This window comes from Anastrepha ludens, chromosome 5, assembly GCF_028408465.1.
Source record: "Anastrepha ludens isolate Willacy chromosome 5, idAnaLude1.1, whole genome shotgun sequence".
Classification (NCBI taxonomy): Eukaryota; Metazoa; Arthropoda; class Insecta; order Diptera; family Tephritidae; genus Anastrepha; species Anastrepha ludens.
This window is the reverse complement of record NC_071501.1, coordinates 7928117-7944674: the sequence shown is the minus strand read 5'-3', so window position 1 is coordinate 7944674 and position 16558 is coordinate 7928117. Positions and strand designations below refer to the sequence as shown.

Sequence of the window (16558 nt, the reverse complement as noted above, 5' to 3'; positions counted from 1 at the left end):
GTAGTGGCAAACGATTAAGTAGGGTGTGTTTCGAGAGTCGTTGGCAGAATAGGACAATAGCGTTGATTATTGCAGAGGTGGAGCGATTATTGTTGTTGCTTTATTCAGGATTCATGTAGAAATTGCTGTTTTCTTTACGAGCGTTGAGACGATACAACTCTTTGCAATCTTATTAATTTTGATTATCTTATTCATCAAGGAAAATGGCAGACCAAAAAGTTAATAGTAATCAGCCTTAATCCACAAGTCAAGACTTGCTTATGTGAGGGTTTGACTCTTCCTACTTTTCAAAAAATATATCAAAATATTGCTACAACAGTACATAGCGTATATATTTTTTAAAAATATTGTTACTTATAAGTCCAGATGTTTTTAAAAAATATGTTCCAGTTCACCCAAAAGTGTAGAAATTGTTCAATAAGCAGGATTGTATCCATTCACTACGACTCGCATTGTCGAAACAGAATTTATACAAAAAAGTTGATTTGAACTGTTTTACAGGTAGTGGGGGAGAAATTCAAATAAAAAATGAAAAATCAAAAATCAAAAAAAAATTATTATAAAAAAATCAAAACAAATTTAAAAAAATTAACCAAAAATAAAAATTAAAAAAAGGAATCTAATACAGCGGATGAGCTTTACGTGAATTATTCTGTTATACTAATTGCACTAATTAACGATTTTATAAAAATTAACAAATCAGAGTGTTTGAACTGTTTTAGAGGCTTTCAAATAAAAAAAAAATATTTAAATAAAATCATGAGTGAAACAAATTTCCTAGCAAAAAAGAATTAAGTAAAATAATTTAATTAAAAAATAAGTAGCGAATCGAATTTGTGGGATGACTTTACAGAGAATTATCCAAATTTAACGAAACGTCGCATAGGAAAATTTGGAGTCACTTACTAACATGTCCGAGTTCTTAAAAATTAAATAAAAAATTTGTTTGAATTGGTTTAGTGGCCTCCAAATGTCTAGAAAAAAGCCGAATAAAAAAAACAAACGAAAAAAATGTTGTAGGAAACAAAAAAAAATTATAAAACAAAACCAAAAATACTAATTTATAAAAAAAATAAAAAAACTCTATATGGCGAACGACTTTTATAGTAGCCTTCAAATATTAAAAAACAAGATTACATCCTTTTTGGGTGCTTAGCCCAGCTCCTCCTTCTACTTGTGGCGGACGTCTTGATGTTGTTCCCCAAATGGAGGGACCTACAGTTTTAAGCCGACTCCGAACGGCAGATATTTTTTATGAGCAGCTTTTTCATGGCAGAAAGACACTCGGAGTTTTGCCATTGTCTGCCGTTTGGCGACCGCCATTAGCAGTTTGGTGTTTCTTGCATGGAGATGCGAACCTAATAGGACTATGCGGTTTTACAACAGATGGCGTAACTTGATTATTATTCCATCGATCCACATTTCCAAACATTCATTGGAGAGCTACTGTCGTAAGGCACAAACGTCAGTATAAGTTTTTTATTTGAAGCGTAAACAACAATATTTTTACCACACTTGAAAATGTCGAATTTCGTGCCAAATAATGTGTTTTTGCGGGGAATTCTTCTTCATTATTTTAATATGAAGAAAAAAGCAGCCGAAAGTCATCGTATCTTGGTGGAAGTTTATGGTGAGCATGCTCTATCTGAGCGAACGTGCCAGAAGTGGTTTGCACGCTTTAAAAGTGGTGATTTTGGCTTGGAAGACGAAGAACGCGAGGGTGCGCCGCCAAAGTTCATGGATACCGAATTGGAGGAATTGCTCGATCAAGATCCGGCTCAAACGCAAGAAGAGGTTGCAAAAACTTTGGGAGTTGATCAATCAACCATTTCCAAACGTTTAAAAGCCATGGGAATGATCCGAAAGGTAGGCCATTGGGTGCCGTATGAATTGAAGCCAAGAGACGTTGAACGCCGTTTTATGGCATGCGAACAACTGCTTCAACGGCACAAAAGAAAGGGTTTTTTGCATCGAATTGTGACTGGCGATGAAAAGTGGGTCCATTACGACAATCCAAAACGTCGGGCAACGTATGGATACCCTGGCCATGCTTCAACATCGACGTCGGCGCAGAATATTCATGGCCTGAAGGTTATGCTGTGTATCTGGTGGGACCAGCTGGGTGTTGTGTATTATGAGCTACTGAAACCGAATGAAACGATTACGGGGGATGTCTACCGACGACAATTGATGCGTTTGAGCCGAGCACTGCGAGAAAAACGGCCGCAATACGCCGATAGACACGACAAAGTTATTTTGCAACATGACAATGCTCGGCCACATGTTGCACAAGTGGTCAAAACATACTTAGAAACGCTCAAATGGGATGTCCTACCCCACCCGCCGTATAGTCCAGACCTTGCGCCATCCGATTACTATCTCTTCCGATCGATGCAACATGGCCTGGCTGACCAGCACTTCCGTAATTACGATGAAGTCAAAAAATGGATCGATTCGTGGATTGCGGCAAAACCGACCGAATTTTTCACAAAGGGAATCCGTGAATTGCCAGAAAGATGGGAAAAAGTAGTAGTAAGCGATGGACAATATTTTGAATATTAAATTTGTAACCATTTTACGTCAATAAAGTTTCAAATTTCGAAAAAAACCGCACGAACTTATTCATAGTCCTATTACGTACTTCCGAATGGTAGTCACACACCAACCCATTCGGCTACGGCAGTCGGCACGAGATCTTACTTTCTAGAAAAATGCTAAAGTCTGCCACATCAGACACATTTCTCAGCTCTCCTGTAGAGATAAACATATGTGCATATTGCGATAGATATTAACGCAGGATTATAAAGGGTTTTCCAATAAGAGGTGTTATTTTTTATAGAAAACTACTATTTTTTATTACAAATGATCGGATGTTTACTTTTTTATAAAAAGGAAGGTATGCCGTTAATAGTGGAAAATAACATCAGGCAAATGATCACCACGACCACGCTTACAGGACAATATCATTTTCATGAAATTTTCCATAACCGAATTGCAAAGTGGCTGCCCTATGTCCGCGATAGCCTTACGAATTCCATCTTTGAGGTCTTGATTCGACCCTGAACTGTTGGCGTATACCTTCTCTTTCACGTGTCCCCAAAGAAAATAGTCACAAGGTGTTAAATTACAAGATCTCGGTGGCCAATTGTGATCACCTCTTCGAGAGATAACACGCTCCGGGAACTTTCCCTGTAGAAGATTAATGGTTTCGTTGCTTGTGTGGCATGTAGCTCCGTCTTGTTGAAAATAAACGTTGTCCAGATTAATTCCATCCATTTCCGCCCATAAAAAAGCGTTAATCATCTCCCGATAGCGCAATCCATTCACCAATAACACCTGTTATAGGAAAACCCTATACTTATATTATAATATATATTAATTATCCTAGCTCTAACTGTTGGAAGGCACAGAGTCTCTGCTCTTAATTAGTTGATGAAGTAACCGCCCAAGCCAGGTTGGCGAAGTATAAAAAGCGTGCCTGTGTATGGCTTCTCGCAATATTTTCAATACCACTCCACTGCGGTACCTGACTGGTTAGTAGCTTAACCGCATCAAAACATACTTCCCTGCAAACTAAAGAAGCTAAGTGCAGAATCTAAGTGAAAAGGTGTGATTGATTACGAGAATGCATTCCTTGTTTAGTTCTACATTCGAGCTGGGAGGAAAATATCCATCCCGGAATGTTTTAATCCAAACAGACAGCTAGTGAATTTCAAACCTGAAACTTGACATTTGTATGCAATCAGGTGCCGTGTCAGCCTACCAATCCAGCAAATAAATTTCGGTTGCTAATAAAAAACAATGATAACTAAAAAATTTTCAGATATTACTCAATTTATAAATTAATAATTTTTTCCATTAGCTCGACTTAAGTACCGAAAATAAAAATTTTCCTGCTGCAAATCAACCCTGAAGTTTAGAACCTATAAAGAGAAACTGTTTGCGAGATGACAAATCACGCAAAAAAGCCAAATTTCGGATAGCAAGAATATCAAATGCTGTTTCGTTACAAAAAACCTAAATAAAAAGCGGTAAAAAACCAGCAACGATAACAAAAAAGAGGCGAGAACCATTATTTGCTGTAGCAAAAGTAAGCAAAGAGAAATGAAAATGTAGACAGCAGCGTATTAATTTCCAGCGCGCGCGTAAGAAAAAAGCAAAGTCAAAGCGAATAAAAATAAGAAGGGGAAATAAAATACTCTTAGCAGCGTCAAAAGGCGCGCTTTTGTTCCTCTAACTATTCCGCATACACGCATACATACGTAGATACACATAAATCCTCGTCGTCGACATGCCAAAACAACCTTCTTAGTAAGCAGTTGAACAATTACAAATACACCGCGTGCAGGATGAAGTGAAAAAATTACTTCATTTGAGTTGAAAGCTGATTGTGACTGCCGTGCGCAACCATTACCACTTCCCAAACCCCTACGCAGCATACACCCACATATTGTCAACATGTTGCCAGGACACTTCTGCCACTTCTCTTCCACTCTACGTATGCGGAGGCAACGAAAAGATGAAGACTTTCACAAACGGCATTGACTTTGGCAGTGTTTACAGGAGCGAAGAAGTTAAGCAGCAGAAAAAGTGACGAAAAAAGTAGAAATGAAACAAAAGTAATTTTAAATTTTGCCACAGCAGACGCACGCACACACACACATATATATTCTCTCGTAGAAGTCAAAATGATTCTTCGAGCGAGCCAAAGTCGTGGCATGCCAAGTTTCCATTTTTGCTGTGCACCTCGATCTCGTCCGCCATCCAGTGCTTCTTGCTTGCCTTTTCGCTCACTTTGCCAACTTTACTTGTTAATAGGGAAATCTAATATCATTTTCGACAAACAGTTGCAATTTGCTTTTACTGTTTGTTATCCTTTTACTTTAATGCTTCAGCTGTTGTTTGTTGTAAGGCGCAACAGCTTGCCGCGGCTTGGCATATCATAGGTTTGCCTCTGCTGGTGTGAGTGTATTTGTGTGAGTATTTAATAAGACAAAACAAGAACTTAATTTGTGAATTTTTTCCTTTTGCCTTTGGTTTTGTGTTCTGCACTTTTGTCTTAACAATAAAAAGTTTAAATTGAAAGCAATTTGCGATATTTTTGCTTTATTTTCATTAATTTCTCTCTCTTGGGAAATGTTTAGGTGATGAATGATTTTATGGATATTGAGTTTTTCCTGAAATGGGGTGTTTGTGTTTTAATTTGTGGAAGTGTGCAGATTATATTTTTTAATTATAATTATGAACAAAAAAGATGGTGCAAGCCATAGGTGAACGCAGAAAATTATTCGGAGGGGTTTTCAACAAATTTTCGTATTTATTTATTTATTTATTTTTATTATTTTTTATTTATTTATTTATATGCGTTTCGTGTTTCGGATAAGTGTAATTTTTAATTTTGAAATGTATTTAAATAAATTCATTGGTTTGAATCCCCAAATACCCTAACCTTAGTTAGGCACAGCAGCAAGCTTATTCTCTTTTTACCAATATTTTTTTATCGAATCTGGAGCTACACTGAGTGTAAGTAGTTTTTTTTCAACCACTGCACTGTCTCTACGTCTCCGCATCTCATAGCATCACGTTTCTTGTACTCAATTTTGTACTCCAGTCACCAATTTCACATTTGCCTAATAATATCCAGCATAGAAGTTCTTCGTTGTTAGGTCTTCGTCTATTCATGAAATTTCCTTAGTATTAAATCTTTTTTTTAAGTTCTCGAACCCACAGATAGGAGGAGAAACTCGGCCAAACACCCAAAAAGGGTGCACGCGCCAATTATATATTATATATAGAAGTTGTCGAGCCTTCCCACTTAATTTTTCCAGATCCATAATCTTCATCTTGAGAAATGCATATCCTCGATAAAGTGAATTCGAGTTAAACCCAGTCACAGTTAAGGTTACTGTAGTAAAAAACGATCTTATGGTCGAAAAGATATTTGTATGCCATCCCGGCAAAGCTAAGATTTTCTCTAAATCGACGAAATGTTTCCTGAAAAGACTCAACAGTGGCCTTTCTCAGACAGAGGACAAGTGAGCAATGAGCCCTGATAGGACAAGTTACGTGCCACATTCTGTCGGAACGACATTTGGCCATTATAGGCATCATTGACGACCCACTGCGTACATCTTATTCGGAGGATGAGGATCGTATAAAGAATTTATTTTGCGGTTGTTCGACTATTGACAAACATAAGCGATACATGTTTGGGATGCGGATGCATTAAGAACGAACGAACTGTATTCTCTCACCAATAACAAAATGTTAAGATTTTACAAGGTCCGGCACTCGAAGTGTACGGGCATCAGCTGTCTGTTGGCTGGCTAAATGATAGTCCAGAGTAGTTTTTACAAGCGCACGGAAGCATTGTGCCGAGAGTAAGCTCAAAAAAAGAGAATCAGTAATGGATTTCAAACGTAATAGTGTGATTGCATTGTTTTTGGCAGGAAAATCACAACCATCAATTTTTCGTGAGTTCGAGCACCTTACAGTCAATAAAGTTTTGCTTATCGCACCGTTACTCGTTACAATGATACTGGTAGCATCGCGGATCGTCACGGAAGTGGTCATCAAAAGACTGCATCGTCACGTGAAATGGTTCAAAAAGTGAAGAAGCGACTTGATCCCTGACAAAGTGCCAATCAAATGGCGAAAGAACTTAAAATATCTGACCATAACATCCGCCGCATACTGAAAAATTATCTCAAAGCCAAACCTTATAAGATCCAAAAGGCGCATGATTTCACAGCAAAGCAGCAACAAGTCAGACTTGAGAAAGCGAAGGAGTTGCTTCGCTTGGCTTGGTAAAAAGCGGTCAATTTCTGAACATTGTGTTTTCTGACGAGAAAATTATTCAAATTGAGCAATTCGTAAACTTCCACAGGGTTTATTTGACCGATCGTTCATACGATAATTTAAGTCATCGATTGGTCACCAGAAGACAGCACCCACCACAGGTAATGGTTTGGGTCGCTGTAACTAGAGATGGGCGCTCTCCAATCGTTTTCATCGAGCCTGGCGTCAAGGTAAATGCGAAATATTATCGGGAAGGTATTCCGGAGGTTGGCAGACCATGGACGTTTCAACAGGACTCCGTCTCACAAAGCTCGAGTGAACAAAAAAAACCTAAGAACCTAAAAAACAACGTTCCAAACTTCAGAACATCCACACAATGGCTCTCAGATTCAACAGTCGCGAACCCGATGGATTATTCTCTTTGGGTCATTTTGAAGAGCAGAGTCCGAACTAAAGGATTCACCAGGCTCGAGGAGCTGAAAAAAGATATTGTCCCCAATACCTGCAAGTCACATACGGGCAGCTTTCGATTAGTTTCTAGACCGCCTCAAGGCCATTTTCAAGGCAAAAGGTGGTCATGGCGAGCAAAAGTAAATTGAATCTTAATTTTGTATTATTTTCACATATTTTTTAATTTGAATTAAATAAAAGTAATTTTCCGAACTAAATTGAGGACCTTTTTAATTGGTTACACTGCGAGTGTAAAAAAAATCTTCGAAGTTTGCAGAAGCGCCACGAATTCTCACAACACCTGCCTCTCACTGTTCTTTATATTCTCTATCTAGGGCTTAAGTGAAATGGGCCATATTGTTTAAGTGCTAGGAAAATTTCTGACCAGCCACAATTTCATTTCGTTCCAAGCATTCAGGAAGTTTTTGAGACGAAAGCTAATTTCCTTTATCTGTAGGATGGTTCCATCTGTAAAGGTATGTAAAGTCAAATGAGAAAAGTTTCTGATCGTTATTCAATAGAGTGTAGTCGGAAAATTCTTCTTCATACGGTTCAAGCAGCTTCCGGGTTTCACTGAAGTTAGTTCTGGGTAGCTCCTGAACACGTCTTTAATGTCAGAAGGCAAAACTGGTCAGGGTTCCTATTTGTGCGCTGGGTTCGAGACCTACCATGTAAAAAAATCTAATTACCAGAACAACAATGCCTCGAATGAGAATTCCCTATTTTGATGACGACCAGGGTAAATAATTATGCTCGAGGTTGAAAGCAGAAGAAGAAGAAAGGGCATTGGAAGACCAAAGCGGAGAAGATCTTAGCTCCCATTGGTATTTCTAATTGGCGTCGACTAGCACATGAAAGAAACATTTGATGTGCTTTGTTGAACTCGGCCAACATCGATTAGGCGGCTACTGTCCCAGTAAAGAAGAAGGAAAGGAAGTTTCTTCGTTGTATGATATTGAAAAAACAATTGCAAATTCTGAAGTATTATATAGCGCGATGGCTCCAAATTGATTGAACATTTTTATTCTGCTCCTAAATTTTTAAATAAATAGCGAATTTTTCTGATTTAACGAACTAAGCAAATAAATTATTATATAATAAATTCACGAAACCCTCATTACTCATTCCTATTTAATAACCATTCACCTTCTTTCAATTGAGCCACAAATCTTTTAAAAATGTCTTTGACCCCAAACATTGAACGGCGGCTTAGCTCCAACTGACGATTCCTGGAATGTTTTTTGCGCTCTGGAAAATGTCGCCACTACTATTTGCATATTTATGCAGGCATGCAAGTTTGTAAAAGGGCACGTAGATATGCATGTTTGTATGTATGTTTGCGTGCATTTATGTATTTTTGTAGCAAATGTATCATACGTGCAAACGTGCATATTTCGATTTAATGAAAATGAAAGAAAGTTGCTGTTGCTGCTGTGGCTGGTGCAGAAGAGCGTCTACTTACTAACAGCAAAATCAACTCCTACTACTCCGCGAGCGCTGAAAAGCGAAAACTCTTCAATACCTTTGTGTGCGCTCCTGATTCACTGAGCTGCGTTGCTATGGTTCGTTGCCTGTTAACTACCACTCGTGACATGTGCACGTATGTGCTTGGGTTTGTGCGGGAGTGAGTCGGCATTTTGTTGCATTTGCATTTGCATTTAGGGACATTTCAACATTTCCGCACGTTTTCTATTTATGTGAAATTGCACAACTTCAACTTTTGCCATTCGAGCAAAAGATGTGTAAGACAAAAACAGTATACAAATAAGTAGGCAGTGAAACAAAGAGAAATGGCAGCCAACAAAAAGTGGCAGTAGCAGCAGCAGCACCAGCAGCTGAAGAAGAAGGAAGGAACCGTAAAATATTTATGTGAATATGCAACATTATTTTTGACTTCCGTCAGCAGCTCTGCAGCAACCAACTCCTTTTTGCTGTTATTGACTGACTGTGCAGCAGTGGTGCCATTGCAGCAAATGCATTCATCAATGCTGTTGCCACTGCCATTGCAACGGCGGCCTCGACTAGAGTCCAAACAGGCAAGTCACTAAGTAATGATTCTGTCACATTTGTTTATGGCAACGGTTATGCCTTCCCGGTAAGCGCAAACCAACAGAAGGAATAAACAAAACACACACACACACATATACCTAATTCAATACAAATACATATGCACGTACATGCACATACACGCGTGATGCAACAGCAAGAGCAAAAAAAAAAATCTCTAAAAAATAAGAAAACAAAATGCGTGAAGTCTTACTAGACTCACAACAAGTGGCAACATAGTGTTGTATAAATACAAATATATGGTATGCATGTGTGCGTGTGCACTTACATTAGGCATTTGTGCTTGCGCGCATTCGTCATTACCCACCGAACGCATTCAGAGACGTTGCATGCATAGTAAGTGCTTCGTATGCCACACCACCCCATGCCACTCCTCCACCGCTCCTTCAACCTCCTCCTCCAACTTAATTTACTATCATTTAATGTTATTTAGTGCGTGTGTGGGAACTGTTTTATGTGTTTCTTTGCTGCTCAATATTTTAATGAGCAGCAGTTGCGTTTGTGGCAAGCAACTTTGGACTCTGGCACTGAGATCGCATTCGTTTACATTTTACTACTATGATGCATGCTACTCCAACCCACACTATGCTAATTCGCACTTCGCGTATTCCTCCCATTAATTGCAACCTGTGCATGGTATGGTTAATGGCAGTTGCCACATTTTATTGACGATGGCTGATAGTCAGAATTGTCGCTGATTTGTGAAGTCCGCGATTGATGCAATCCGCAAATGAGTGAGCCGCCCAAGTGAACGTTAGAAATACCTTTGTTGATGTAAGGAGTTATAAAATAGTAAATACAGGGTGTACCATTAAGGCCTTTAATTTTAAAACTTGAAAAAAACGTTTATTTCTTTGTGTATATTTCAAAAGTTCTGTTTCATTTACTACAACAAAGAGTGTGAGCATTAATGACCAAAGAAATGAAGTTCTGCTGTCTCAATTTCTCTTGACAAATGCTCAAAATTGTATATGTAGATTGGCGCTTAGAGCCTTCGTTGGGAGTTCGGCCGAGCTCCTCCTCTTCCTATTTGTGGTGGGCGTCTTGATATTGTTCCACATCTTAACACTGCTTGCAAACGGCAGATGGTTTTTTATGAGGAGCTTTTTCATGGCAGAAATACACTCGGAGGTTTGCCATTGTCTGCCGAGATGAAACCGCTATTACAAAGACTTTTCCTATCATTTGAAGTTTCATGCTCGGAGATTCGAACCTGCACGTCACGCACCAAGCCATTCGTCTACGGCGTGCGCCTGCGGACACTCAAAAAAAAATTCCACTCTTTTAATTCATTTGAACAAATATTGAAAAGATGATACCAAAAATAAAAACGAGGTAAATATTTTTTTTTAATGTCTAACTTTTTTTATTTTAAATTATAGGAGCCATGAGTAAAAAATAGTTAACATTATTTGCGCATTCGTTAAAGATCTGTAAATATTTTATAGCAAATTTACTGAAAAATGTATTTTCCCCATGGAAATTCAATAGTAATTTATAAAGCATTAGCGACACAAGTAAATATTACAAAAAAAAAATATAGGCGTCCCATTTTTCGGGCCATACAACAAATTAGGAAGGCAGTGTCAGAAAAAAATTTTGTTTAGGCCACCCTAGTAGACATGGATGGATATCTAATAAAGGACCTTCCGTAAAGTTGGTACATTTTTGGACATTTTCAGCACCACTTTGTCTTAATGTTAGTTCACTTACATCGAATATCTTCTGAAATCTGCACTATTTATTCATCTAGAACTGGTTTTGGGTCATTGTCATGCAGCCAACTTTCTTTTCCATTCAAATCCCCGTCTTGCAAGTTAATGCCATTTCCGAATCAACTAAAAAACACTTCAATTATTTTAGTGACAGATCTTTGCAATATCTGTGCTCTTTATGGTCTTAACAGGGCATAAAATATAAAGGAGTTGTACTCACATATAATCCGAGGCTGTGAACGTTTCTTAACATAAACATTTTTGTAAGTGTGGGTTGTTAGCCCAACGACTAACGCCTTTTTTAAGGCTGTGGGGGGACTACCAAAAAAAGGTCACATTTATATAGCGAGCCGCTTGCTACAAGACCGACGCCCGTTCTGCATGTTTTGGTCTACGGGTGGTATTCTATTTCCCCCCTACCCTGCATATCTGCCGAGCATTCCCCTATCCGCCGGACGCGTCCGATGGAAGACTGCCAACTTCACACGGAACGTACCGAATACGTTGCCAAACTTATGCCAGGGAGGAGACGTCGGGAAATACATTAAGTCCCAAAGGCTTCCATGGTTAGGGCACACTGTGCGCATGGAAGACAGCCGCCCCTAAAAATCTTTTTTATCAAGAAATTGTCTAATGACCCGATCCCGAGGACGTCCAAGGTTAACCTGGCTTGACCAAGCCACAGCCGACCTGAAAAAGCTATGAGTTAGGAGCTGGAGATCTGTTGCTATGAACCGTGCAGATTGGAAGAGGATTGTGGATGAAGTTAAAGCTCACCCTGAGTTGTAATCGCTACTTGATGATGATGTCTCATACACGATAAAATAGCTCCCTAAGGCTTGTGCTTTTTCGAAGTCTATTGGATTGCATCGAAGTGTATCCATAGACCATGTTACCTTGTTAGACACCCATTACTTTAAGCTTCGGGCTGGATAAGAAGCAATCTTTTTTCAAATATGGTTGAGCTACACATCCTTTGCCGATTTGGTACGCAAGTTCTTCAAATAAGATGCGTAATAAATATCTGTAGATAATTTGATGTAAGAGTGGTTCCGCATCGTCCAAATATGCACTTCATCACGTTGCCCAACATCATAGATGTAACAACATATAAAAGACGGTTCTCGAGCTAATATTGAATAAGTGTATGCAGTTTTAGCTTCTACAGCCCTCGAAGTAGTCTGAAAGCCAAGTTATTTTGAATTAGTTTTTATCGCAGCCACCGCTGGATTCTTACAGCAGTCGGATTTGTATGTCGGCCTTAGAGAGCATATAAAGTGACTAAATTGCAAAAGCTTCGTCTGATGTAGCCTTATAGCTTAGTGCGATTTTATGTCTCGTAGCCAAAGCTACACTTATACGCTCCTCCTTGATGATGTGTTGTCCCATTGCAAGGAAGTCCTTCGCTGTTGTTTTTCCCCTAAAGCTGCTGAACACATCATATAATTAAAATATAGGGATCACTACTTTTCCATCCCAACTAGCCATATGATTGTGCAAAAAATATAAATACTTTGACACCCAACCCCTAAAACAAACTTCTAATGTAAACTTTTCAATCTAATCCAAATAATTGATGCAAAAATAGATGAAAAATGAGGCATCGGGCGGAAGCAGATGTCCTGGTTCAGAAATATTCGCGAATGCACCGGACTGAGGACGACTGTAGAATTCATTTACACTGCCCAAGATGGAATAGTGTTTTCAAATTTTATTGCAAACTTGTCCTGGTGCAGTTAAAATTGTAGGCAAATTCTTGTAATTTGTGCAAATATGTAAGCTCATTTAAATATAAAACGAGTCCACGTATTTATATTAATAAATGTGGCAGCCAACATTTCTGCAACTACTAGGCACTTCAAGAAGAAGTAAACTTTAAAATTTCTGGTACAAGTAACGGGTAATTTTTTAACTATTATCTTTTTAAACAGTTGGTTTAAACAGCTGACGCACGTTTCGAGTTTTGTTTCACTGTCAAACATCTTCAGTTTGGCCTATAATTTAACCATGAATCGTCTTACAAACGAACAACGCTTGTAAATCATTGAATTTTATTATAAAAATGCGTGTTCTGTTAAGAAAGTTTATCGCGCGCTTCTTCCATTTTATGGACAGTTTAATCGGCCCACTGAATCGGCTATTCGAGCTATTGTGACCAACACGCTAACGTAGAGTGCGAACTGAAGAAAATATCGCAGCTGTATAGGCCAGTGTTAATGATGACCATCAATTATCGATTCGTCGCCGTTCGCAGCAATTGGGCCTCTGTTACTCAACAACATGGAAAATTTGAGGTGTGAAGCCTTTCAAAATACAGCTGGTGCAAGAATTGAAGCTGAACGACCGACCGCTACGCAGAATTTTTGGTGAATGGGCTCTTAGAAAGTTGGCGGAAGATCCACAATTGTGTTCAGCGACGAAGCTCAATTTTGGATCAGTGGGCACGTAAATAAGCAGAATTGTCGATTTTAGAGTGAAGATCAGCCAGAAGAATAGCAAGAACTACCAATGCATCCCGAAAAAGGTCACAATTTGGTGCGGTTTATGGGCTGGAGGTATCATTGGACCATACTTTTTCAAAGATGCTGCGAATCGTAACGTAGCTGTGAATGGTGAGCGCTACCGTGAAATGATATCCAACTTTTGTTTGCCCAAAATGCAAGAGCTTGACTTGCATGACATGTGGTTTCAGCAAGACGGTGACACATGCCACACAGCACCCGTAACAATGGACTTGTTGAGAGGCGAGTTCGGTGAACATTTTATTTCACGTTCGGGACCTGTCAATTGGCCACCCAGATCGTGCGATATAACGCCTTTAGATTATTTTTTGTGGGGCTAGGACAAGACAACATTAAAGCATTAATATGTGAGATACCGGCCGAAACATTGGAAAGAGTATGCCAATTAGACTAAGCGGGTGGACCATTTGAAGCGCAGTCGCGGTCAACATTTGCATGAAATTATCTTCAAACATTAAATTATATGGACTGTACTATCGATTTAAATAAAATGTGGCAAGTCCGAAAAAAACTTAATTAAAGATACCGAGAGAAGTGCATCGAAAATGTACTCTTTTTACTGCTTCCAAGGCTACTCTTAAGCGCCAGATGGCCTGAAGAACTGTAGAAAAAATTTTATTCCAGCTCTTACTCCTATTTGTGCAATTTCATATTGAGATATTTGGTTTCATCGATTATTTTTTCCCTTACTTTTAACTTACTTTCTTGATGGTCTCAAAAGAAAACAAAAAATGCTTAAGCCTCGGTGTCAACATTTTTATCTCAACCCAAATGGGCTTCAACATAAAGTCGCAAATTCAAATTAAAGCAATTAAATATTTTAAATTTCCATAACCCAATTGCATTAAAATAAATAAATATGTATAAGGGTGTATGGGTTGCTTGGAGTATAAGTACACAAAGCATGGAGTCAACAACATTTCTGCGCGGCCAATTAAAGTGAAACAAAAGTAATTTCAGTTAACTCTCTAAAGAGTAGTTCCTATTAATCCAGTACTTTTCCACTGAACTGAAAATATTCCAAAAAATAAATAAAAACTAGTATTAATAAAAAAAATAAAATTAAAAATTCAGCTCAAACTACCAATTTCACCACCTGCGTCACTTAATTTCACCTCACGTGCAACTACTTAAGTTCAGTTAATTAGTTTTTGTGATTCCACACATTTGCGTAAAAAGCGCCATGACGAGCGTGAAAAAGCATTGAAGATGGGTGCTTTTCTGCCTTTCTTTATTCTAAGTGAGCGCTTCAATTTGTATTTTACAAAAGTTTAAAACTACATCTTATTGCCACACCTTTGCGTAGTTGCATTAATTCCTTCTGCCTTGTCAGCATTAACACTCTATGGTCGCTAATAAAAATCTTCACTTAAGCTTTCACGCAATAATCACGTGATTTTTACATCTCGTTTACCAAAATCCCCAACTCATTGACGCAAATGGTGAAATGACAAAAATTAGTTAACCTTATTAAATATAGGTATTTAAAAAAAATTCTTGTTAAAAATCTTTCAACTTAAGGTACACACCTTTTCACATTTATTTTACGTTCCAGCTTTACCAATCCCTTTTGAACCGTTTCACTCATTCCCTTACTCAATAATCTCCTCAGTTTGTGCTTTTTTAATTTTTTTATTTTAAGAAGAAAAAAGTGCGGTAATTGTGGTATTAGGCAGGTTTTAACGATGCAACCACACAAATTTGCATAATTTCGTCATTTTTGCACAATTCCACATATATAAGTAATTTTACTGCTTAATGAATGCATTCAAACGTTGGCTTGCATGCAAATTGGTAATACGGGCATCGCATCGCATCGCAGCGCATCACAAGCGAATTGCAGTGAATTGAATTGTAATAAAATCATCGTAAATTTTTAACTGTCAGCGTTGTGGTGAATGCCAAGAAATCGTGCACGCAAAGCTGCCAGCGCATTGCATAAGAGATTGACCGATAAGATGGGGTACGACATACGAGTATATGGAAATATGCAAATTTAGATTTTAAGAGGAATCACAAAATAAGCAGCAATGATTTATAAATAAGCCAAGAGTATATTTTTAATGAAAAATGCACTTAAAAGTACTAAAATAAACATTTTTATAAAAATACACACAATTCCTTACTAAAATAACGAGAAAGGCACATTTTTCATTAACGAGGGCTTAAATTAGTTTACGAGGATATTGAAATAGATTTTAATTTTTTAAATTTATTTTTAGTAAAAAAATAATATTAAATTTATTGTTACAATTTCGAAAGCTTTCAGCTGATTTTCATCTTTCTTTTCACTTTTCTTTGCAGACAAATATCCTCCGCTTATTCCAAGACCAATGGCGGCACTGCTATACCGTTGCCCGCCACCGTTATGGTGCAACGACGGTGTCCACCGGATAAAGTACGACCACTGCCGCCCACACCGAATCATACGCCATGTAAGTTGAAATGAAATGAAGAGAAAATTTTGATATAAAAAGTGCATATACCTACATACATGCACATATACATATATATATATACATATTTATTTGAGTTTTTATATGCTACAACACATAGGTCAATAAGTCCCGGGCCTGGATAAGAAAATAACATTTTTTTTTTCAAAAATTCTTCTTTATTCATCAAGGTAGTCCCCTTTGGCGATCATACAATCATTCCAACGAGTTTGTAGCATTTATATGCCTGTTTTGTAGAACATTTATCTTTGGCCTCAAAATACGCTTCAGTTTTACTTCCTTATTTGATTGAAATTTCATTCCCTCGAGTATTTTTTTTTGAGGTCTGAAAACAGCCAGTAGTCGCTAAGGGCCAGATCTGGGCTATACAGGGAGTGGGGAAGCGATTCGAAACGATATTTGTTCAATTTGACTATCGCTTTCATCGATTTGTCACACGGTGCATTGTCTTGGTGAAAGAGGATTTTTTTCTTCTTCACATGGGGCCGTTTTTCTGTGATTTACTCCTTCAATTGTATTCCAAAATACCGACGCCGTAGCCTTTTCAGCG

General features: G+C 38.1%; 1 protein-coding gene across 1 annotated transcript in view; it reads left to right on the top strand.

Moving 5' to 3' along the window:
- The window catches only part of LOC128863460 (protein sickie-like), a 155753-nt gene that overhangs the window by 22342 nt on the left and 116853 nt on the right, over positions 1–16558 (top strand). Inside the window, exon 2 of the mRNA XM_054102623.1 lies at positions 15857–15987. Coding sequence (XP_053958598.1) covers positions 15857–15987 — 131 coding nt within the window. The remainder of the gene's footprint in view (positions 1–15856; positions 15988–16558) is intronic.